The following is a 24,096-nucleotide window of genomic DNA, read 5'->3' as shown; positions in this document are numbered from 1 at the left end:
CAGATAAACAGGCTTGCTGCCTTCCATCCACGAAAGCAGTCTGGGCAGTGTGTGGCCTCTGCAGACTCAAAGACAGAGAGAACATGTTACAGAAACTGAGGCTACCAGTTAACTTGTAGTATTTTGTTAGTTAGTTCATGGAGATGTAGTCTGAAAGCACCTACAATTAAAGGCACTGTGGGCCTTGAGAGGAATACAACCTGGTTGGGCAGAATATGAAAGAGTAGGTGATAAAAGGCATAGATTAGGGTTGATGTCAGAATAATCAAAGTATGACATGTACAGCATGTGTATGTGATTAGAAATCACACACACACACACTCTCACGCATGCATGTGCATGAGGCTAGGCTGTTGTGACAAACAGAGCCATACCAGTTATGGTTCACTAAAACAGAAGTTGATTTCTCACTCACATAATAATACAGGGTAATTCCGAGTCTACAGCGGTGGCTATAGATGGTGCTCTGATCCATGCAATCGTTTGGGAATCCCAGCTGACAGTGGCTCTGCCCTCCTCTCATCATCAGATTTGCCCTGAGGTCACCACCCTAGTCTCAGAAGGTGTTCCTGCAGGGGTTTTATGAGCCGGGCCTGAAGGGGGCATGAATTACTTACTCCCACAATCCATTGTCTCGAACTCAGGCACATGACTGAACCAAACTGCAAAGCCTCTGAGAAATGTCATCTGATTGTGTGCCCAGGAAGAAGGGAAGAAAGCTTATAGTGACTATCTGGCAGTCTCTGCCCCTGAATGGCATGGCCCACTGGGTGTTTTGGGAAGCTCATTCTGGAAGCAGTGAGGCTGAGGGATCTGACCTGTTGAGAGGTTACTGCAGTGGTCTAGATGAGGCATGAGACTGAGGACAAGACTGCTCAGGATGATGAAGGGAAGTTAAATTCAAAATACCTGTAGAATTTAACATCACTAGGGCTTTGTGAATAATTGATGTGGGGTGTGGAAGGAGAGAGGAGAGGAGTCTGTCAAGACCATTTAATTGGAATCTTGGGTGTCTGTTGAGTGGTGCTCCTATAAACTGAGATACCCCACGTTATATAGAAGGAGTGAGTTTTAATAGAGACAGGTAAAGGAGGGGTGATGAGGTCGGTTATAGATTGAGTTAAAATACTGGTACCTCGGGGATATCCAGGTGATGACCAACAGATGTTTGTGTGTATGGGTTTGAGCTCTTTAGAGAGGTGAGAACCAGGGATAAGATTTGGTAGCCAAGACCAGTAAGTAGGAGTTAGAACTTTGAGAGTGAAGGAGGTCCCCTTAGCCTGTAGGCTGCAGAGAGGAGTGGGCCAGTGATAGGACCCTAGAAAACATCGGCATTTTAAGGAGCTGGCTAGCAAAGAGATCCCATGTGGAAGACTAGTAATGAATTGCCTAATATTTAAGACGTAAACCAAGAAAAGTGTTGCCATGGATGTCTAGGAACATAAGAACTGACAGTGGACCTAATGGATTTGACAATTAGCAGGTCACTGGTGACCCTGGGGAGAACAGCGTGTATATTGAGATGGATTGCAGTCCGAAGGGGAGAAGCTATCACAGTCCTAAGTTGGAAGAGTCCCATATTAGGGCTGTTAATAAGAAAAGACAAGCCCCTCTCAGTCCACAAGTTGATACAAAAGCTTTATTAAAAAATAGCATTAGGATGACCCAGAAATTAGTTTCTTTTCCCATCCTCTTATCTTTTCTTCCAATCCCCAAATCCCAAAACAGTCATGGAATTATTAAATTTAAATTTAAATATCTTTTGTCCTGAAGATATTTAATATGTGATAATGAATTGATACATGTTCATTGATTCTATGAGAAATTACTGTATCCAAATAAACCAAAATAAAAGTATACAATAAGCCTGATGACTATTTGAGCCCAGAGGTTGGTTGACACATTTTGATTATAGTCTAATCAAGATATACAGAATTGCCCTGGCTGGTGTGGTTCAGCTGGTGGAGCATCCTCCCATGCACCTAAAGGTCGGAGGTTCCATTCCTGGTCAGGGCACATGCCTGGGTTGCAGGCTCAATCCCCAGTAGGGGGTGTGCAGGAGGAAGCCAATTGATGTTTCTCTCTCACATGATATTTCTCTCTCTCTTTTCCCCTTCCTCTCTCTAAAATCAATTCAAAAAACATATTTAGAAAAAAAAAAAAAAGGATACACAGAATTAATTCTATCTCAAATGTCATCATTTGACTTTGGCAGAAATAAACTGTCTTATTGATTACATCATAGCTCACCAAAAATCTGGCAACCTTGCTGTGGCCACTGAGAGCTATTAATTCCAGGGAGTTTGGCTGGGAAAAGGAAATTGACCCAGAGTGCAGAGTTTTCAAAGCTACAAGGACAGGACAGAGTTCCACGTCTGGCAGAAGCTTCCTCACGACCAGGCGTGGTGCCGGCTCCCTTTGCAGCTTATGAAACAGAACGTTTAACAGAATTGTCAGAGAGGAGCAGGACTCAGGATGAAAACTCTGGGTTTTGAGTTTCCCACTGTCCCCACTTTTTTATTCTGCCTACTTCTGAAGCTGTTTCTTTAGGAATGCCCCCCTATAATGTCATCGCCCTTCTCTCAGTCACCAAGTCTTAGAAACCCCAGCGTCACTCCTGATATCGATCTGCCCTGTGCTACTAAAAGAACCCCAACAGTTTTTTCAAGTCAGTGTCACCTCATCTTCCTGCCATCTCCTCTTTATTTCCTGTTCGCCGAGGGCCCAGTGTTTTCCCAGCTAGTGGCAGGAGGCGTTTGGAAAAGAGTGGGGATGCTTTAGATATGAAGATGGGGAGGGGCAGCTACGAGTGTCCCGTGCCTGAGAGCCAGAGACGATAGGAATCCTGCAGCGTTCTCTGAGGAAGTATCGTCTGGTCCACGATGCCACGAGCACCCCGGGGTGGAGAATGAAGGACCCTCGGTGGCACCTGCTGGACGCCTCCTGCTGGCCTGGGCACTCTGGGTCTCCCCCTTCTCCAGTGCTTTTCACACATCATCCCAAGAGATGCCAGGCTGCCAGATTAGTCTTCCAGAGGGAACTTTCTAGTCCTTCCAAACTCCTGATCGCAAATCTTTGATGTCTCTACATTACGTATCAGATAAGGTAAAATCCTCTCTAACAGCCACACGGACTTCACGACATAACCCAGCTGTCAAACCGGACGCCCCCTGCTTTTGTCTGTCCGCCTTAAGCTTCAGTAAATCGAACTCAGTTTCTACGAAGCCCTCTGCCCCTCCCACTCCAGTGCCTTTATTTAGCGTTCCCTCTGCCTGGAATTTTCTCTCCCTCCTCTGCCCTTTCACATCCTACCTGCTCTTCAGTATCGACCTTTGAGTTTCCTCTCCCATAAAGCCTGTCCTGACCCTGAGGACCAGGAGCAATTTTTCAGGTTGCTCACATCTGACCTGCAGTCCCCTGACCGTGTCCCCCCGCTCTCTGTCCTGCAGCCAAGGCCTGTTCATGTCCTCGTGGCACACGGCGTGTTTCTCTAATTTTTTTATTTCACAAATTAAAGAATGGATTTGAAAACCAAGCTAACACTAGAAGTAGACATAAAGCTGGGACCCAGACTTTCTGGGTTTGAATCCTGGCTCAGTCGCTAACAGTATGTCCTCACCGCACCCCACTGTCCTCACCGCACCCCACTGTCCTCACCGCACCCCACTGTCCTCACCGCACCCCACTGTCCTCACCTATAATGTGAGGGCGATGGTAATGCCCGACTCCTGGGTCTGTTAGGAGGTAAAAGGAACAGGTCCACGTAAGGAGCTCAGAGGCGGGTCAGGCACGTAGCAAGCACTTAGTGTTTGCCCCCATATCTGTTTGCAGAACAGGAAACAGGCGTCACTCAGCATGCAGGGGTATTGGCTCTTATTTGGACAGAAAATCACCTCTCATAGGGTTGTGTCTTCATTCAGCCAGGTCCCCCGGGCCAGTCGGTTAAATGGAGGCTCTGCAGTCATGTAAAGGGAAGTGACAGTGTCATTTTCCACAGCCCTTCACGGCGGTTTTCACACGATGCAGCCCTCCCTCCACGTCAGCTCCAGTCTGGACACCCTGAAACCTGCTCCTTGATCTATGAATCAGTTCCCATGTGGTCACTAGCTGTTTCCAGGACAAAGTGGAGTTGTCCCTCAGCCTCCTCAGAGCCCTCCTTTCTCTCTGATCCCCCCTCCCAATTTGAAACCAATGCAAGTGACAATCTGTGGAATCCCATCTACTTTTCCTATGTCCCATGACCTTCCTCCTGTCAGCTTCACCCTGGGGTGTTGTTTGCTTCTTAAATAGAGCCTGTCAAAAAGCAATGAAACAGATTGCTGGGTTCAGGACATCCGAACCCAGCAGGACTAGATGTGGAGCTCCAGAGACAACATGCATTTATTTGCAACATTATATGGTGCAGAGAACTGTAGACATCACTTGAGATATCCCTAGCCTGGGAATTTGGTCTTCCTAGCTCCTTTTTTGGGTTTGGGCAGATGTCAAGTTCTTCTCCATGTTGTAACCTGAAATTAACAGCATACTGGCTGTGCGATCTTGAGCACGGCTTCTAAACTCTCTGGGCCCCGGATACCTGGAAAGTGGGGCTCATAATACTGACCTTGCAAGTGTGTTGTGTTCAGGAGGTAACATCTGTAGATCACTGGCCAGTGCATGAATCATCTCTTTGGTCTTCACAACAACGCAGTGAAGGAGGTCCAAGTGTTCTCACCAGTTTTACAGGCCAGGGAAGTCAGGAAACTGCAAATGATCACACAGTTAGCCAACTGAAGAGCTGTAATTGTACCCTGGTCTCAGGAGGTTATAGGAAATGTAGAAAAGATACCTGTTATGTTGTATCAATTGACTGTTGCCACAGTAATGCTAAATAACAAACCACCACCACACCTCAGCAGACATTTATTTTTGTTCATGAGTCTATGGGTCAGCTGGGAGGTTCTTCTGCTCTGGGCTGAGCTTCACTGACCTCAGCTTGGCTTGTCATGCGCCCGCTGGAGAGGTGGCTGAAGGCTGGCCGCTCTGGGATGGCCTTGACCCGGTCACCCTGCTCTGTTTCACATGATCTGTCATCCAACAGCGGGCTAGCCCAGCCTTACTCTCATGGCAGAGACGGGGGCCAGGAGAGAGGATTGCAACAAGTGAGGCCTCTTGAGAATGGGCCAAATTCACAAGAACAGTCCTGATTCAAGAGCTGGGGAACTTCTGACTACAGCGTGTCATGGGTGTGTCTGAGGAAGTGGCACTCAGCCTCTGTCTCCTGTCCCCTGCCAGTGTTCCACCACCTGTGGGCTGGGCGCCTACTGGCGACGTGTGGAGTGCAGCACCCAGGTGGATTCTGACTGTGCAGCCATTCAGAAGCCTGACCCTGCGAAGAGATGCCACCTCCGTCCCTGTGCCAGCTGGAAAGTGGGAAACTGGAGCAAGGTAACTTAACCAGGCTCAGTGGTGTGGGGGCTTGGGGGCTGGATGGGGGAGGATCTTATTTATGCATTTGCTAAAAAGTAGCTTTCTCTCCTCCCTTCCTACCTCCCTGCCTCCCTTCTGCCTCATTTCTTTTCTTTTCTTTTTAATATTTTTTTATTGATATCAGAGAGAGGAAGGGGAAGGGAGAGGGAGAGAGAGAGGGAAACATCAATGATGAGAGAGAATCATCGATTGGCTGCCTCCTGCATGCCCACAACCCGGGCATGTGCCCTGATCAGGAATCGAACTGTGAACGTCTGGTCCGTAGGTGGATGCTCAATTATTGAGCCAACACCAGCAGGGCTGCCTCATTTCTTTGATTAAATCGTGGGTGAGTAAATCATAGGGTTACCATAGGCCTACTACTCTTGTGTACAGTAGTTTTAGAACAAGTACAGAGTGTTTATTAATCCACATGTTTTTATCTACCTGTCCTTCTCTTTACCAGATAAGTTAAATTTGTGCCCTTGATTGCTGGTCCAGGATGCAACACTGTTTCTAAATTACTTAAATTTAGCATCGTAATTAATAATTATACATTATCACATGTGTAATTAAATCGTGGCTCAGCAGCTGCTCACAAAGCAAGTATTACATTAAATCTGCCAGACTCGAAAAGAAAAGAAAGCTGAGCCATAAAGAAGAATTTGATCGTTAGAAGTACACTTCCTATTTTCCGTATCTTTTTGTGGTTTTATTGTCTTTGCTAATTGGGCTGTGGTTGCTCACTTTATTGGGCTGTCTGCAGAGTTCTTGTAAAGGCTGCATCGGGTTCTAGGATTACCTAGCCTGGGTGCTTCAGGACACTAACCAGCCAGACCTGCCAGTCACCCTGGATGGGGCTGAGCCGGCCCCTGGGGGATATACACCTGGGCTATGACAATGGTCAGCGGTGGGGCTGAGAGCCACCTGGCAGTAGGCGGTACAGAGGTGGGAGCCATGCATACACCTGCTTGCCAGGCACACACAACCCAAGATGTCCTGTAGGCCCTGTCTTCTCTTTGGGGAGCCAGTTTCCCTTGACACAGAAGGGAAAAGAAAGAGCTGCCCAGAAGTCTGGGGAGGCTGGGGTCCTCTTTAGACGTTAGCACCCTCGTGGAGTGGAGAGCTCATGTCCCCAACGGCAGCACTGCGACGGGTCTCACCGGGCAGCTCCGGCTCCCCTGGCAGACTCACCTGCACACAGGAGCCTGGAACATCATTTACCTGCTTCAGGCTGCTTTTCCCAGAGCGAGGCTCTGATCTTTTGGAAGAGGGGAAGAAGAAGATCACTTGGCCTGTCTCTGCCGCCCACCAGCCCCCTTCCTCCGTTTGCACACACCATTGTTCTTAGTGAGGAATGCTGGCTCTTGTTTCTTTGTCCACTCAGCACAAACCCAGGGTCCAACAAGGACTCGGTGCTTGGCTGTAAATTCTCTTCAATATCCAGAAAAATCTCCAGAAACATCTTCTACCTCTGAGCAAGTCCTAAAGGTCCGCTTTCCCATCCCTGGGACTAATCCTTTCTGTGGAAATTACACGGCTCATGGAAAGGACAGATGCGTGAAATAGCTCACACTTTGCAAAGGTCACTCCAGTTAAAGCCCTAAGAATTCCAGGTGGTGTCAAACCCTGGAGGAGAGACCTAGAAGCCGTTCTCTGGAGCCAGACCCCCTGAGGAAAGCCCTGCTCTGCCTGCACATCCCTTCCCTGGCTCTGGATCTCCTCTCCTTGTGCCCGGGAGGGTGGCAGGTGCTATTAACCCCTGCACTCCTGGTAGTTCTGCGGAAGATGTCTCTGACTTAATCAAGATCTGCCAGAATGTGGTCACCACCGCAGCTAAAATCTAATCCTCAGAGTTATACAGTCCTATCAGTAAAGAAAACATCTCTTCTCTCAGGATAACAGATACACCCAAGGTCAGAGACACTGTTTAACTGCTGATAGTCAGTTGCACTGACTGTTGTTTTTTCTGGCTATGGGGTATCATGGATACTGCATACATGACTTCTGTTTTTCCTGGGAGTGTCGGCTTAGGTTTTCTCTGAAATTCTGATGATTAAGAGAGACTCCGTTTTGACTCCTGCTTTATAAACCAGGTCATAAGGATCACACACTGGGAAAGATTTGAGAGCCTTCTTAGTTTTCTCTTCCTTCAGGACTTGTAAGCTCATTCAGAGGCAAACCCCAAAACCTAGAGTAGGAAAGTGGACCCTGGTTTTGCCGTTAAGTATCCAGAGGGTTTAGATTCGGCCAAGATGACAAGTTTGCCTTTTCACAGATGCTTTCTCAGAGGGAAGAATTCTAATTTTCCCTGAACCTTCTGCATCATCCCACCAATCTCTACCCCAGATCCAGAGACTTAATTCTCATAGGACGACAGGTATGCTGCAGACTCACCTGAACCCACATGTGTCACACGTGAGGCCTCCGGGGTCCTCACTGTGATTGCTCTGAATTTCATTTGTTTTACCAGCTTGTGTCTCTTGCACTCATGTCCTTGTTAAAGCCGATACCACTGCTATGGACATTGTCTCACCTGTGACAGTAGAATGCGATTCATGTTCAGATCTCTAGCTTCATAAGGTGTAGAGGTAGTTTTCCAGAATGACTCGCTTCCTCTTGATGCATTGATCTGTCTGGAACCAACTCAAGGTCGTAGTCCTCAGGTTTGTCCCAGAGATGTACTCGGGAAAAAGTAGTTCTGCATAATTGAATCCTAGAAGCAGCGCTGGGCTGGGGATCGGACTCATCTGGGTTGGCGCTGGGCCTCTCCCTGGTCACTGGCCACCATGTGACTCTGGTCCATTCATCTAACCTCTTAGGAGCTTTAGTTTGCTCACCCCTGAAAAATGAAGTGTAGAACATTGCCTCTACTTACCTCATTGAGTTATTATAAGGATCAAAAGAGAGAATATTTTTGCAACAAATTTGTCGATGGTAAACGACTGTTCAAATGAAACCCTGGGCAAACTCTAGCTCTAGGTAAAGGTTAGGACCAGCTTTTATGTGTTTACTAACCTCTGGTTTCCAGGGTCAGAAGGCCTGTGGACAGGTAATAGTGGAATAAGTCCTGTCACCCAAGTGACTGGCTCAAGCAGGTGTCCACTCCCAGCCCTAAGCAGACAAGGCACTCAAATGTCCATGAACTTGGGAAGACTTGACCTGTCTTGGGCCTTGGCATTTGCCAAATACTACCATGCACTGACACTGCACAAGAGCTTTAGATACACAATTTAATTTTCATCTGATACAGAATCTTCTTTATAGTTCCCACTGTGGAAACAAAGCTTGAAGTGTTCACATCACGAACACTCCATCACGAAACTAGTGCTCAAACACTCTCAGTTCTAAGAAACCACCACCTGGAGGCTACATCATCAGCTTAATTACAGCTTTTCAGAAGGAAAGGAAACACTGCACAGTAAATATGCACGTCAGTTTTAAGACACACGGCAATTTCAGAGCATTAAAATCCATCTGAGAAAAACAGTGGTTCTTGTGCTGGAAGAAGCTCAGTATATGACACAGATGAGCTTGGAAACCCTTCCGTGGGTTTGACACCAACACTGTGCATCACCCACAGCTCCCACACTTCCTGAGTGAGCATCCTGCCCTCACCTTCTGAAGTTTCGTAAACTGGCGACCTGACTACCTACCCCTGTATTGTCTTTTTGAGAATGAGCACCACCCTTTTCATAGTTAAGTCTAAGAGATCTCGTTAATTTCTGAAATGAATTAGAAATACTTTTACATTTTTTCTTGGAATGAGGTCTTCCTACCTAGGCAATGTTGTAATTTTACTTTAGAGGGTAGTTGACTCTATTATCTATAGCTTTGCTAGAAAATAAGAGACAGTGGCAGCTTTTCCTTATGACCTTGGGAGTCATCTATTTGCTAATATATTTGCATATATTGCTAGTCTTCCTGTCTGATTGTACTTCTTGTCTCCGTGTTTATTGGATTTTTCAGACTGTCAATGGCAGCGCTACATTTTTTCAGATGTGAATATTTACAAATGAATTAAATAGGGAAAGAACCTCAGTTGAGGACTGTTTGTATTTAGCCTATTTGCTAAATACAAATGTTCCTCAACTTTTATACATAACATGTCACCAGGAACATATATTAAATTCCAGTGTGCAAAACTCAACATGTAGAACTGTGTGTTATAGGGGAGCCTCTGTCCCCTTTCTCTTGCTTTCCACACAGTGCTCCAGGAACTGCGGCGGCGGCTTCCAGATCCGGGAGATTCAGTGCGTGGACGGCCGGGACCACCGGAGCCTGAGGCCCTTTCACTGCCAGTTCTCAGCCGGCATCCCTCCCCCGCTGAGCATGAGCTGCAACCCGGAGCCCTGTGAGGAGTGGCAGGTGGAGCCCTGGAGCCAGGTACAGCCCCTTGTCCACCATCCACACAGCCAGGAGCCAGAGTGAATGTCTGTGTCACCATGTGAGCCTGGAAGTCAGGGAAGACCATGCCTGCATCCTGCCAACGACTGGCCTCCATTCAGTGATCCAGCACTGTATGGGGAGGCTGACCAGGTCAACAGCTTAAAGACTATGTTGTGCAGCTTCCACTGCGACACGTCCGTGTTTTTGTTAGAACCTAGTCTCCCAATGGGTATACAGGAGAGTTGGAGGTCCCTGCTGGGGAAATGCACGTGGACCACTTTGATGAGAGCCATTCAGATCAGAGCCTCACATGCCCTCCTAGGCTTCTGCAGTCAGGCTGGGGGTGATGGTCAGATCCTTTCCACACATAGGATATGTTAGAGTTCTCCCTCTCAGTTAGATGCCCAGATCATTGCACAAAGAAAAAGAAGTGTGTGTGTGTTCATGTCCAAGTCCTCTGTTTTGTGAGGGCCCAGACCCTGCTGGGCCTCTGTGCTACGTCAACACATGAAAACAAGGTTACCGTTCTTTAGTGAAGTATGATGATCTTAGTTGCCAATAGGCAAATGCCTCAGTAGACAGAAATACTACTCCCAAATCCATCATGCATGGTGGAAAAAAGAGACAAAGAGAACCCAGCATATTTTGAGGGTGTCCGTGAGCTAGGCATTTTACCTACAATACGTAGTTTAATTCTCAAAACAGCCTGGATAACAGGCCTTATTATTTGCATTTTATTGGTGAAGACATTGAGACTCAGAAGCTTTCATGAGGTCCCCCAACTAGAAAATAAATTGGTGGAGTATTAACTCCAGCCTAAGCAGACTCCAGTGCCTGTGCTCTTTCTGCTGTAGACCTTAGCCCAGTAGGCACTGAGAGGAGAGTGAACTGAGGAAAAAGAGTACATTAAGAGCCACTTGGGTGTCCTACCATGTGCCGGGGAAGGGAAGGTAGAGTACAAGTGTAGGATATAGAGTTTGGGTCAAACGATGGAATACGGATTCCCCTAGAGCTTATAGTCTACTGGGTCCAGCAGCCATGCTGATTTCTCACCCTCTGGGCCGATACCTGGTGCTTTCTGGGGCAGCAGCCACCACTGTCCCCTCTTTCTCCCCCTTCCCCTGCCCAGGTCTGGAGAACATGAAGCACTTGCTATTCCCATGCTCTGGCCTTAGACCTCCAAGCTCTCATGTATGCTGAGCCTAATAATGGCTTCTGGAATCCTGGAATTTACAGAGGAGCTTAAATTGCCCTGTCAGAGAAATAGCATTTGCAGGTTATAAAAAATGAGCAATTATATCTGCTCTCTGGTTATGAAAGAGATGTATTCTTTATACTTCCTCAGTAGCTTCTGCGAGCCCCAATCATGAGCCTGTTCCCAGAGCGCTGTTCCCTGAAGGCCTACCACCCTCCTTTCCAAATTTCTCTGTTCTGAGCAAACCACAAAGTTGGAAATCTTCCCTCTGGGGCTCAGAGAAACAGAGATGGAAAATGCAAGTCAGTTGGGTATATCCTTGGAGGTGTTGGAGGACTAGACACATTCAGGTGCTTTCCTGAGCCATCATGATGTTGCTCTGTCTACACACTATCTAATGCCACATGGGAATGTCAGGGGGTGCCAGCCAGCCCAGGCTGCTTGCATGGAAAGTGCATTTCAGCTGCGAGAATGTGTCTTCTCCAGTGGGCCACAAACCAACATGCTTCAGAATCACCTGGAGGGCTTGTTCCCACACAGGTGTCCGGACCCACACCCCCAGACTCTCCAATTCAGAGAACTGAGGTGGAGCATAAATTTTGCATTTCTAACAAGTATCCAGAAGATGCTGCATCTGCTGGCCTGGGGACCACACTTTGAGGACCACTGGTTTATATCTTCTTCACCCCTTTTTCCTGGAGATTACTCAGCTAGGTGATCCTGAATCTGTATGCACATGTGTAAATACACACAAGGATCCCAAGTGTGGGATTACTCTCCTCTCCTCATATAGTTAAAAACAGAGTGAATAAATTGGGAAAGTCCATGTTGACTCTCAAAGTTGGAACATTGTGAATGTAGTAGATTAGTTCTTTTATTAAGCAGAAAGGGCTACTTGTATATAATTTCTATTTTCTATGGTACCACCATACACATAGTGCCTGATGTGATGGGCAAGATGTTGACAACCAGAATTGTTTGTTGTTGTTACCATGCCATAATTAAGATTCTTCAAAGTACTAGGCTTTTTGAGAGTACTCAAAGTGCTTTTCAGAGAGTCTTGGTGAGTTAATTTCCTTCCAAAAACTTCAGGAAGATGAGACAATATGTCTTATAAAATTATTTTAGTGAGCAAAAACCTGACACATTTTAGATTGTATCCCTTCAGGATCCCAACTTGTCATTTCAGATTTATTTTGTGGGCATTACAGCCGGTGCATCAGAACCCCAAGCAAACCTACCCATTTCCCTGTTCAGAAGAGAGACAAATTCTCAGCTCTGGTAGGAAAGGAAGACCAAATCCCCTTTTAACAGGAGATGAACAAAATTGTATTGCAAATGTGTGTGCTCCCGGTTTAGGCGGTCGGAGCTAACCATAATAAAAATGACTGTATTTTACATTTTGGTTTCTAGACACTGTTGCCAGAAGGCAAAATGCAGATAATGATGTCCATTCTGGATTGATGACTTATTTCTATTTTTAACCAAAATTCCTTCTGTTTGACATATTTGACATGGAACTATTTGGCATCTTCTGCTTTTTTCTCCTCTTATCCTCAGAATTTCCTTTGTCAATCTTCCTTCTCTTTAAGTCTGTTTCACCGCTGTTGTTTGAAATCACTGAGTGGTCATTGTAAGGAACCTATAACAGATGCTGCAATTCCAGTAGAGATACTAATATTCTTAATAACACTGCACACAACAGAAATGACATTAGAAAGTTCTTCCCTCATCACTGCAGATGCCACGTGTGATTGTCACCTAACCTTGTCCCTGTCCCATATCAGTGTTCCAGGTCCTGTGGAGGCGGAGTGCAGGAGAGAGCAGTGACTTGTCTGAGGGGCCTCTGTGATTGGGCAAAAAAGCCCGTGTCTACTGCACCCTGCAATGGGCACCCCTGTTGTCACTGGGCCACAGGGAACTGGGACCTGGTAAGAATGCGTTGTGTTCTCTTCAGTTTATTTTAGTCTTAAAAAAAAAAAGCATTTGTTTTCTTTTGATTTCAAAAGTAATATATATTCCTTGTAATGTGCAGTGTATCCATCGATTGACAGCATGTTTCTCTATATTTTAGTTCTAATATTCTTCTGCTATGTAAATACCTCTAAGTCTGCTGAAGTTGACCCATAGCTGACATGGTGGTCTACTGACATTGACATGGTGTCTACTGTCTTGAGTTCAGAAGAGAAAAAGGCCAAAGACTTTCAAAAGATTCAGATCTAATGCCAAAACTGTCCCAGAGGCCCAAGGCCCAAGAAAAGGCAGTTTGCAGGAATCGCACGCACCCTCAAGTTTGAGGCTGAGCCTGATTTAGCTACTTCCAGGTCTCCCATCATTTGCAGATCAGCTTGCCGGTGGCCAGCCAGTTGGATGGAGAGACAAATAAAAGAAATAAACTGTAAATGAGGGAAAGATCTATTATTATTCAAAGTTTATTTATTGTATAAATAAATATATCAGTGATATCGAAAATTAATAAAATTCTTCCATAGACAGATTTGGCCATCGCTCTGACTTGTCTTATCCTGGATTCTCTGGAAAATAAAATCTTGAGGCGAAAGTAATCACTTTATTGGGGAGTACAATGCCTGGGAAGCAGATGTGATAGGAAGAAAGGAAGGAAGCAGGGAAGTGGGGAACGGACGAGAGGTGGTGCGTTACCAACCTGACATGCTTGGTGTCCGGAGCAGTTGATGACTCGTTCTCGAAAGGTCTAAAAGCTGTGTGAACTACTGCCCCTTAGGGCGGTTCGTCCAGAGGTAGGAAGAGAGAAGTCTGCTGGCTCCAGTCTCCCAGGAATGGGTGAAAGGTCTCCCCTCAGATGGCTAGTACCCTGCATTGTCCTGGATTAGTCATGTGTGGGCAGGTCCCACTGTGTCTCATGTCCCATTGGCAACAAGAAAGCCCAGAGTCAGGAGATGAGAGGCACACAACTTGGGCATGAAGTGCAGGCCAGTGGGCTGTGCTTCCATGAAGTTGGACGCTATCTCAGCTGAGGAAGATCCAAGGCCCAGCTGGGAAAGGGAGAGCCAAGAGGATCTGATACACTGACCTCCCAACTACAAATGTTTTTTAAAGTAACATGTTCTTATGTAAGTGTATTTTGATGATTATAACACAGGCCAATGCAGTATTTTGCCCGACATAATGCCCCCAGATATTTTGCTGATGCTATATTCTTCTTAGTAATTTTCATTAGCTGTGTAGTTGCACCTGCACGCCCATGAAGGATTCCAAGACTGCCATGTACTATATTTTCCTTTGGCTTTTACTATATTGCTATTTTTACCCATCATTCTTCTTTTCATACATGCAGGTTCTTTTATCTGGAAGTATATTTTTTTAATCTTCACCCGAGGTTATGTTTTTATTGATGTTAGAGAGAGAGGAAGGAAGGGGGAGAGAGAGAGAGAGACATCAGTGTGAGAGAGAAACATCGATCGGTTGCCTCTCATACGTGCCCTGACCAGGGATCAAACCCACAACTTAGGGATGTGCCCTAACTGAACCCACAACCCTTTGGTGCGTGGGACGATGCTTCATCCAGCTGGGCCACCCAGCCAGGGTACTGTTTTTCTTTTTAAATTAAATTTATTGGAGTGATATTGGTTAATAACTTTATATGAATTTCAGGTGTGCCACTTTATAATACAACATTTGCCTAGTCTATTGTGTGTTCACCACGCAAAGTATAGTCTCCTTCCATTACCATATATTTGACCCCTTTACTCTCTTAGTCTTTCCCCCACTCCCCTTTCCCTCAGGTAACCAGCATTCTTGAGTCTGTATCTATGAGTTTGGTTGGTTGGTTGGTTGGTTGGTTGGTTTGTTCCCTTGTTACTTTTGGTTTTATATCTAACATCTGAATGAAGTCATATGGTCCTTGTCCTTTTCTGACTCACTTATTTCACTTAAATATTCTCAAGATCCATCCATGTTGTGGCAAATGGCAATATTTCATCTTTTTGTGACTGGGTAGTTAACAGATTGCTTTTCTCTTGCTGTGTTTGCTATTCTGTCTTGAATTTTTGGCATTTTACTTATGATGTGTCTGGGTGTGGGCCTCTTTGGATTCTTCTTGCTTGGGACTCTGTGCCTCCTGAACTTGTGTCACTTTTTCCTTGACCAGGTTAGGGAAATTTTCTGCCATTATGTCTTCAAAAATGTTCTCTAACCCTTGCTTACTTTCAACCTCTTCTGGCATTCCTGTGATGCTAATATTGTTACGTTTCATATTGTCCCACAGTTCCCTTAGGCTGTCCTGTTTTTTAATTGTTTTTTCTTTTGGATCTCTGATTGAGTGATTTTTTTTCTTCCCTGTCTTCTAATTTGCTGATCCTATCCTCAGCTTCCTCTAAGCTGCTGTTTATTCCTTCCAATGTATTCATTATTTCTGCTATATCATTCTTCATTTCTGACTGGTCATTTTTCATAGTTTCCATATCTTTTTTCATGCTGTTGAGCATCCATACAATCAGTATTCTGAACTCTGTATCTGATAGATTGCTTATCTCCATTTCATTTAGCTCTTTTTCTGGAGACTTCTCTTGTTCTTTCATTTGGGGCTTGTTTTTTGTCTCCCCATTTTGGCTGCCTATTTGGGTTTGTTTCTATGTATTAGGTAGGCCTCCTAGGACTCAGTCTTTTTGGAAGGTCTCTGGTGCAATGTCAGATGCTGTTTGTGTGGCTGAGTAGTATTCCATTGTAGTATGAACCAACATCTTCTCTACCCAGACATCTGTTGAAGGACACTTAGGTTGTTTCCATGTCTTGGCTATTGTAAATAATTCTTCAATTAACATAGGGGTACATATATCTTTATAAATAAGTATTTTCAAATTTCTCTGATAGACATCCAGAATTTTAAACACATATATATGGTAAATTCAGACATATTTTCTTCCATCCCCAGGAATCATCTTGTCTAAGCTGCTTTCACAGGCCGGTGAATCTCTCTTCTGATTGCAGGTGGCCAGATCATGACCTTACAGTGGAACCTTGCCTGTTAGAATGGCTTGAGCCCACACGTGATCCAGCGAGGTCCATTCCAAACTCTCTCTCCATTCCACCTCTCTCACTTCCCTTTTTATTCAACTCTCAGCTTTCTTTATAGCTCTGTTCCCTTTCCTCACATATGATTTCCAGCCCCAGATCAAAACTAGTTCAGAGAAAATGAATTGCCAAGAAACCAGGGCCCAGATATGAAATTTTTTTCTATTTTACTCGTAACTCAACCTCTGTACACATTCTACAGAGAACCCAATAGTAACTTAAGCCGAACACAGTCCACACAATCTATAATATAATCTCTTCCTAAATTTACATCTCCACATTATTAGAGCCTTTATTCTATGACTCCAGAAAGGTTTCTGATCATTGAGACTTCCCCCTACTTGACCATGGTGGGTTGGATATGTCCTGCTGGGGTTCTCCTGGGGAGTCTGGGGAAGGATTCTGAATTTCTCCATGCACCCCTCTTTCAGTGCACGGCTTCCTGTGGAGGTGGTTTTCAGAAGAGGAATGTCCACTGTGTTTCCTCAGAGGACAACAACACTGAAGATCAAGACCAATGCCAGTGTGACCATGAACCCAGACCTCCTGAGTTCCAAAGATGCAACCAGCAGGCCTGCAGGAAGAGTGCTGGTGAGTGAATGGCTTTGCTCAGGGGGGAGAGAGCTTTTCACAAATAAGTTGTCCTGCAAGACTCGATTCCTGGGTAGTTTTAGTCTCCTTTACTGAGCCCGGAATTGTAATGCGGAAAAGCCAGCCAGCATCCCTGGGAGGAAGCTGTCTGACTTGGTGAAGATTGACTCTAATTCCTTGAGGGATTGTCTCTTCCGTTGTCCCAAAGTGCATTCACACGGATATCATCCCACACAGGTGAGAATCACTTCTCTTTTTTCAAAGACTTTTCAGAGATGCTCCTGCCTTTCTCAGGAACCCCATCAAGTACTAAATGGCCCTCTATATCAATCTAGCACACTGTCTTAGGTTTACAGAAACTGACTCTGAGATGCAAATTTGTGTGCAAGGGATTCGTTAAGAAAATGCTCCAGGGAAGACCATTAAGGGAGTGTGGGCAGCAAGACAGAAAAGGAAAGAAGCACAGCCAGGCTGCCCTCTCAGGGACAGTCCAGGCTCCACTGTGGTCCCACAGGGGAGCTCTAAGGTGTAAGTTCTGTCTCAGCTATCTGCTGCCACAAATGCACCTTCTCTGTCCACCATCCCCAAAGGTTTCAGGAGAGGCTGGCTAAGAAAGTGGAATAGCCCTGTCACCCAGTCTTCCCTGCTAATCTCTGTTCCACAACCAGAAACCTAGGATGGAATCCCTTCCCTTGTTCTGAACAGCAGCCCACGGGACACACGGCCCTGGCCCCATAGAAAATGCCAGCTGCTGTAGGGGAGGGGGACATGGGAGAGGAAACGCTCAAGTTTCTTTCCATAGTAGGAATACTTGGCCAGAACATGTGCTCTTTCTCAAATATCAGAGCATGTACCAAAGTTTTCTGTGGGATTTCAGGAGATAGATTGTTAAAACGGGTATAAGAAGAGTCCTGAGGAAGAAAAGAATGAGCAGTGAAGAGGTTTGGGGTTCCAGGAATATTGCATGTTACCTATTCTCAAGGGCACTTAAAACTTGCTCACAAAATGGAATTTGAGAGATAACAGAAGACACCGATTTCTCCACAAAGCGCACACACACACACACACACACACAAACACACAAGTCACCATCGAGGGAATGTCCTGAAGAGATAGAAAGTATTTTTTGCCTTTATGACCTGAAGGTGAAAGAGCAGAGAGAGGCAAAAACACTGTCCCAGGCTTTGAGTAAAGGGGGTATTACCTGAATTTCTACTTTTACTGACAGTTCTATTTACATAGGACAGAAGCCTGTTTGTGAAAAAGCTTTTCTCCAGGACTATGCAAATCTTTTCTGTAAAGGAGAGCAAAAGACAATCAGAGCTCATAGAGGCACTCATGCTAAGTTTGAAACAATTCACTTTATAGGAGAGAAATCTGTGATTTAGACCTTACTGAATTCCTTCCAGGCCAGGCGACTGTGGGCCAGGCAGTCTGAGTCTCACCCACAGAATGTGTGGTGGTAGTTCCTGAGAAATCCAGTCTAATTCCTTGCTGTGACTATGAGGGGAGCAGGACCCACCCCCCCCCACCCCCAAATTAAGGGACTTCTTGCCCAGAGCGAGTTAGAGCAGAACCCAGGTAACTAATTATATACTTGTTATGGGAATTACCCGTGTATGTCTGATGCCTACCCTTCATGGTGCATCTCTGGAGGTCAGGACCACATTACTCACTCTGCTGAGTGATGCTCAGAAAGCATCGGTTAGTTGCCCACCTGGGGGGTTGCTTGGTATTCTGAATGGATGACTGATAAAAGCAAGAGCTGTAGGGTCAATACTGCCTGTGTCCAGATCTAGCTGCGCCGCTTATCAGCTTGATAACATTGTGCAAGTTCTTAACTTCTGTAGGTCTTACAGTCCTCATCTGGAAAACAGAAAGAATAGCTGTAATTATCCCACAGCACTGCTGTGAAGATTAAATGAAGCAATGCAGGTAAAACATTGCTTTCAGCTGTCGCATAGCAATATTGCACAACGAAGCACCTCTACACTCTCGACTTTAAAACTACAATCAGGTATTTCTTACTCAGCCTGTGTGGGTCAACTAAGGTGCAGCTGATCTAGCCCGGCCTTGGCTGCAGGCTGCAGGCTGTAGGTTTGGTGGAGCTCGGCTTCCTCCTTGGTTCAGTGCCTGCACACGCCGTGTTCTCATGGTGATGGCAGCAGCTCATCAGGGCAGGGTCACCCTTCTGCACATTCCAAGGCCCCACAGGGATCATGTCTACTGGTGTCCCATTGTCCCAAGCGTCACAGAGCTGAACCCAAAGGGCAGAAGTAGAGAAGCGTTATTCTTCACCCACCAGGCGACCATGGCAAGGGTGGGAATGTTTAACACTGCTACAGGGGAGTGAAGACTTATAACTGATAATTCAGTTTAACACAGACACCCTGCACAGTGCCTGATACATAACGAATGCTCAGTGATGTCCACTATTATTATGAATTATTGTGGAATCTTTCTTGGTAGATGTTTAAAGCCTTCCATTATTAATAGAAGTTGTGCTCATTCACTTATAAAAGATAACCTTTGGTATTTTCTTAATTTTTTTCTCCTTCCACAGATGTGCTTTGCACCAAGGACAACTTATCCGCCAGTTTCTGCCAGACACTGAAAACCATGAAGAAATGTTCTGTGCCCACTGTGCAGGCTCAGTGCTGCCTCTCGTGCTCCCAGACACACGAGGTCCACACCCGAAGGCCAAGAAAACCACAGTTACTCAAAAGCCCCAAAGCGTCCTAAGTCCAGGAGGAAGCCACCTGCCACCATAGACTGCCGCAGCCTGCTGACTGTGACCTGTGCTAACCCCAGGAGCCACTTCAGGAGGTGTTGCTCTGTGCATTTCAGGACCAACTTTGGGTCATAACAAAACAAAATCCACTGTGTTCCATCAGCCACAAACTGTCCCTCGCAGGAGGTGTGGGCCCATAACACCTGCTGCTCCCTGATAGGCAGGCGAGGTACCCGAGAAAATTAGGCATCTCCTGGGCTCAGCTCCTGGGAAAGTACCAGGTTAGGCAAGTCTGTGAAATGATGTGTTTTTTTACCCTTCAAAGAGAAAAACAGACCAGATTTTTCCCAGGTATCAGGAAACAGAGCCACACTTACCCAAGGAACAAAGAATCTTGTTAATTGACCTGGTAAAATCATCTTTCCCCACACCCCCTCTGCTGGGGGCAGCTGCTGTTTAAAATATCCTAGGAGAGCCTTTAGGAACATTCCCTTAGTTCACCCAGGCAGAGATCCCCTATCTTCACCCAGGACTCAAGCAGAGAGGAACAGAAAGTGCCCGCTCCATCCCTCAGTCTGCCCCTAATCCCTGCAGACCGTATATCTGGGTTGTTCAGACTCCCATGCCCACCTAGGGCACTAGAATAGGAGAAAGCAGGCAGGAACTGTAGGATTTTATAAAGCTGAGGCATTTAGGTTACACAGAGGACATTTCTGGCCTGAGGATAATTTCTAAGAAAACTGTTAAAAAGCAAATGGACAGAAATTAATTTCTTGCTAGTACAGTTGACCCTTGAACAACATGGTTTTGAACTGCATGGGTCCACTTATACACTAATTTTTTTTCAGTAAATACTCATGTTTTCCATCTGCAGTTGGGAGTCCATGGGTGTAGGGGGCAGACTGTATGCATTGATCTATGCCATTTTATTTAGGGGACTTGAGCCTCCATGAATTTTGGCATCTGTGTGGCTGGGGGGGAGGGGGGGTCCTGAAACCAATACCCCACGGATACCAAGGGAAAACTTACATTTTGGGGGAGTCAAAAGTTATATGTGGATTTTCAACTGCATAGGGTTTGGCACCCCAACCCCTGCATTGTTCAAGGGTCAACTATATAAGAAAGGGAATGTGGGCCTTTATTCCTCCCACTTCCTGGGAAATTTCCTTCGTGAAGAGCAAACACGTCTTCCTGTCCCACTTTCCCTCTCTGGCACATTCCTTGCCTGAGTCATCAGCTCAGGTCGGACGTCTTTCCACTGCTGGGATTTACACACAACAACTGCTGTAGCCTGGCCCATCCTGGCCCATGGCTGCCCCCACCCCCTCCAACCAGGTGGGAAAATGGAGTTCCCAATTAGAATCTCTCAAAGAACCAGGTAGATTGTATTAATACAAGAACTTAGTACAAATTCCTAGTCTGGAGGGGGAAAAAAATCCCTCAGAAGTGAGGTAAAGATGACCTATGCCCCAGTGCACCCGGTAGTTACTTTTGAGGGTCTTTTAGGGGTTGGTGGAACAGGCAAGTCAAGGGGAATCCACAAAACAGAAATGAAAGTCAGGGGGCTTATCCTGGATGTTCCCACCACCAACAGGAATCAAAGTAGGTGATGGTCTCAAATTCAAGGTGAATTTCTTGGTTTCTAAGAGGATGTATTTTCTTGAACTCAGTTCAGAGGGAGAGGGTGGGCGAGTGGGTGGGTGTGGAGCCTCGAGGGGAAGAGCCCTCAGAATCACCTCCTGACAGAGGGAAGGCAGGAAGGTGGCCTTCATGTGATGGGCAGCGTATTTCAAAGTCATGCACAGGTACAGTCAATATCCACTATGGAATGCAACGTCCCATATCTTGAATTATCTATCCGTTCAACAGAATGGTGCTATTGAAAAACGGTGCTAATATCTAGACGGTGGCAGACCTAACAAAAACATGTAGATAGATGCAGACGTGGGCAAGTCCACATCCATCTTCTGTTCAATGTGTAACGGTATTGCTGGCCAATGCCAGTTCTATTGCTTGGATACCAGAAACAAAATTTTTATATTATGTGCTTTTTATTTTTTTTCAAGCCATCAATGTTTATTATTCTGATAAGTGTCCGTGGAACATAAAACACTGGGGTTGGGATGAAATTCAAGATAGACCAGAAACAGGAGGAAAGTAGAAATGTTTACCTAAAGCCAGGAAATTTATTTCTAGGTACTAATTATGACAATCACTCTGCTTTGTGTTCTCTGTCTTCAAATATTAAACATTGCTGGCCGATGACATTTCCTCTTGAAATAACAGTTTTAGAGAGTAGATGCTTAAAATGTGAGTGGAGGAGAACCTGATTTTTTTTCTAATGAGGCAATTCCCAAAGGCTTCCCCTGAAGTGCAGTGTAGGTTTTCAGGGGGGTTAATTTAGTAAACCAGATTGGTTTAACCTGGTACTGTACTATCAGAAGGTCATGCATGTCATGAGGGATCTGATAGGACCAGTTTTACAAAACTCAGGAACAAACTTGGCTTCCTGCTGACCTCAACAAACTTAACTAGGCTGGTTTTCCCAATACACAGAACGTTGTTTATGACCCATGTGGCAAAGATGGTAGAAATGTAGGGAGGACCTGGCCAGGTGCTTCACTTTAGGCCTTTTGCTCGTTTCTCAAAGGCAGAATAATGGCCCCTAATTGTGCATCATGGATATCCCCGAGGCTGTGTTGTGGGACAGTTATGTGGCATCTGTCAACCTGGACCCCAGGATAAAGATAGCACTTGCTATTGGAGTCATCTGATATGGTTGTTGCCTTGACAATCACTCTGCTTTGGGTCATCAGGGCTTTGACAGGTCCCTGTGCTTGTAACAAGAGAGGGGCCTCAGATTATCAGGGAGGCTCTGAAGGCAAGAACATAGACGGTGTCTTCACCACTTCTTTGATGCTCGCAGGGGCCAACATGAAGCAGCATTGTTGGTTTATTTCATCCATGCCCTCCTTCCTTCCCAGCTTGAACAAGCAAGTGAGAAGGGTAGCAGGAGACACTGGACACAGGTCCCCGATGAGCCAGAGAGGGCCGCCACAGGGCCTGGTGCTCACATACATTTAGGTTCTCACACCCAGTTTGGTTTACATTGCCTTTCACAGTGGTCAAGTCAGTTCTCTGAAAAGTTGTGAGTTAATTTAATTCCTGAACACAAAACATACTTCAACACGATGATAAAAAATATTTCAAGAGACTAAATAGTGAAACAAGAAACCGTTTGGTGATACAAACAGTTGCTTCTTTCTAGGAATGACTTTATGATGGGTTTTGTTCAATAAGAGCGAACTTCCACCTTATCTCCTGACACCTAATTGGCAGAGTCATCCCAACGTGATGCTTTCAGACATTTAGTGAATGTTTTTGATAACCTTCATTAAGTTTCTGAAACACAGCTTGAGGGATTTATATTCCTTCAGGTTATAATTTCCCGGTCAATTGGCTACAGTCCTCTAAACTCTGAAAGCAACACATCACTACCCCAGAGATCGCAGGTCTCGGCTCTTCTCCCGCTGACTTTGAGACAAAGCCCTGGGACTGTATCTGGCACCCGGTGCACAGTGATTCACTTTGAAGAGAGAGACCACATGATGGGAACTGCTGGTGCTACAACTTAGCCAACACATTTGACGCTACTCCTGGTTTTTGTATTGCTAATTCAAATATTACTGATAGTATTAGTATTAGTATTTTAAGTTATATCATTTTTTAAAAACATGGTTGGGAAGCACAAATCTACCTATTATTGTCCTCCAACCCATTGTCTCCCTGCATCTCTGTGCTGCTTTGCCAGGCCCAGCCTCAAGGGGTACCCTGCTGGGTACCTCAGTATTTAAAACCAGACTGTAATCGTAGCCTGCCATTGCGTGGCATCAATAAATGGCCGAAATCGTTGACGTTTCCATGTGATTCATTTCTCCCTGCTGCTGATCCCTGCTTCAGCAGCCCGCCTCCCACGCCCCCTGCGGATTCCCTCCCGCTTCCTCCCGAGATCGGTGTGTTGCCAGATGAGTCACGTGCCCGGGGAGGTAGCGCTTGGGTCTCACGAACAATCATGCACCAACTGACAATCTCCCCCGTGCTATTCGAAAGCGCTGCCTAAAACCTCCCACAGTGCTTGGTCCCGCGCATTCAGCATCACCTCTTCATCTTATCCGAAGTGCAGACATGGTGCTGGAGCGAGAGGAACCCGCGTCTCGAGGGATCTGCTTCGGAGGGTCAGTCCTATTTCAAAGTAGCCTTCGGGCATGTGGACGGGGCAGCCTCTCCCAGGAAGGACTGAAGGCACTAGGGCGGGGCGCCAGGCAGCTGCAGGCCATGCCTAGAATGTCTGAGGGCGCCCCGAGTGGAAGGAATCTTTCCGGGCAAGAAGACCCCGCAGAGGGCCATCAACACCTCCCTGCTTGTACCTGCAAAACTCCTCTCTGTGACTACGAGGTGACGTGTTCTACAGAGCCCAGCTCAAATGCCGCTTCCCCTGGGAAGCCTGCACTCCCCCTGCCAGAAAGACCGCGGCCCTTCTCTGCTCCTTTCTCCCTCACTGGCCTCCGCAGCTTACCCTCTGTCTGCGACGTCCCCCGTGTTTGGAGGGGCAATGTGACGCAGAGCAAGCCCGCTGAACCAGAGCAGAACCAGACGCTGGTCTGTTCCACCACCACCAAACCGTGGACTT

At 46.1% G+C, this 24,096-nt stretch overlaps 1 protein-coding gene across 1 annotated transcript in view; it reads left to right on the top strand.

Moving 5' to 3' along the window:
- The window catches only part of ADAMTS12 (ADAM metallopeptidase with thrombospondin type 1 motif 12), a 175,797-nt gene extending 152,480 nt beyond the window's left edge, over positions 1–23,317 (top strand). The window contains exons 20-24 of the mRNA XM_081131264.1: positions 5,275–5,427; positions 9,658–9,834; positions 12,820–12,963; positions 16,516–16,675; positions 19,239–23,317. Of these exons, the coding sequence (XP_080987390.1) occupies positions 5,275–5,427; positions 9,658–9,834; positions 12,820–12,963; positions 16,516–16,675; positions 19,239–19,417 (813 nt within the window). The 3' untranslated portion in view covers positions 19,418–23,317. The remainder of the gene's footprint in view (positions 1–5,274; positions 5,428–9,657; positions 9,835–12,819; positions 12,964–16,515; positions 16,676–19,238) is intronic.
- Positions 23,318–24,096: the final 779 nt, after the last annotated feature.

Source organism: Miniopterus schreibersii (assembly GCF_964146895.1).
Source record: "Miniopterus schreibersii genome assembly, chromosome: 3".
Lineage (NCBI taxonomy): Eukaryota > Metazoa > Chordata > Mammalia > Chiroptera > Miniopteridae > Miniopterus > Miniopterus schreibersii.
The sequence above is the reverse complement of the archived record's forward strand: the minus strand, read 5'-3'. Positions and strand labels throughout refer to the sequence as shown.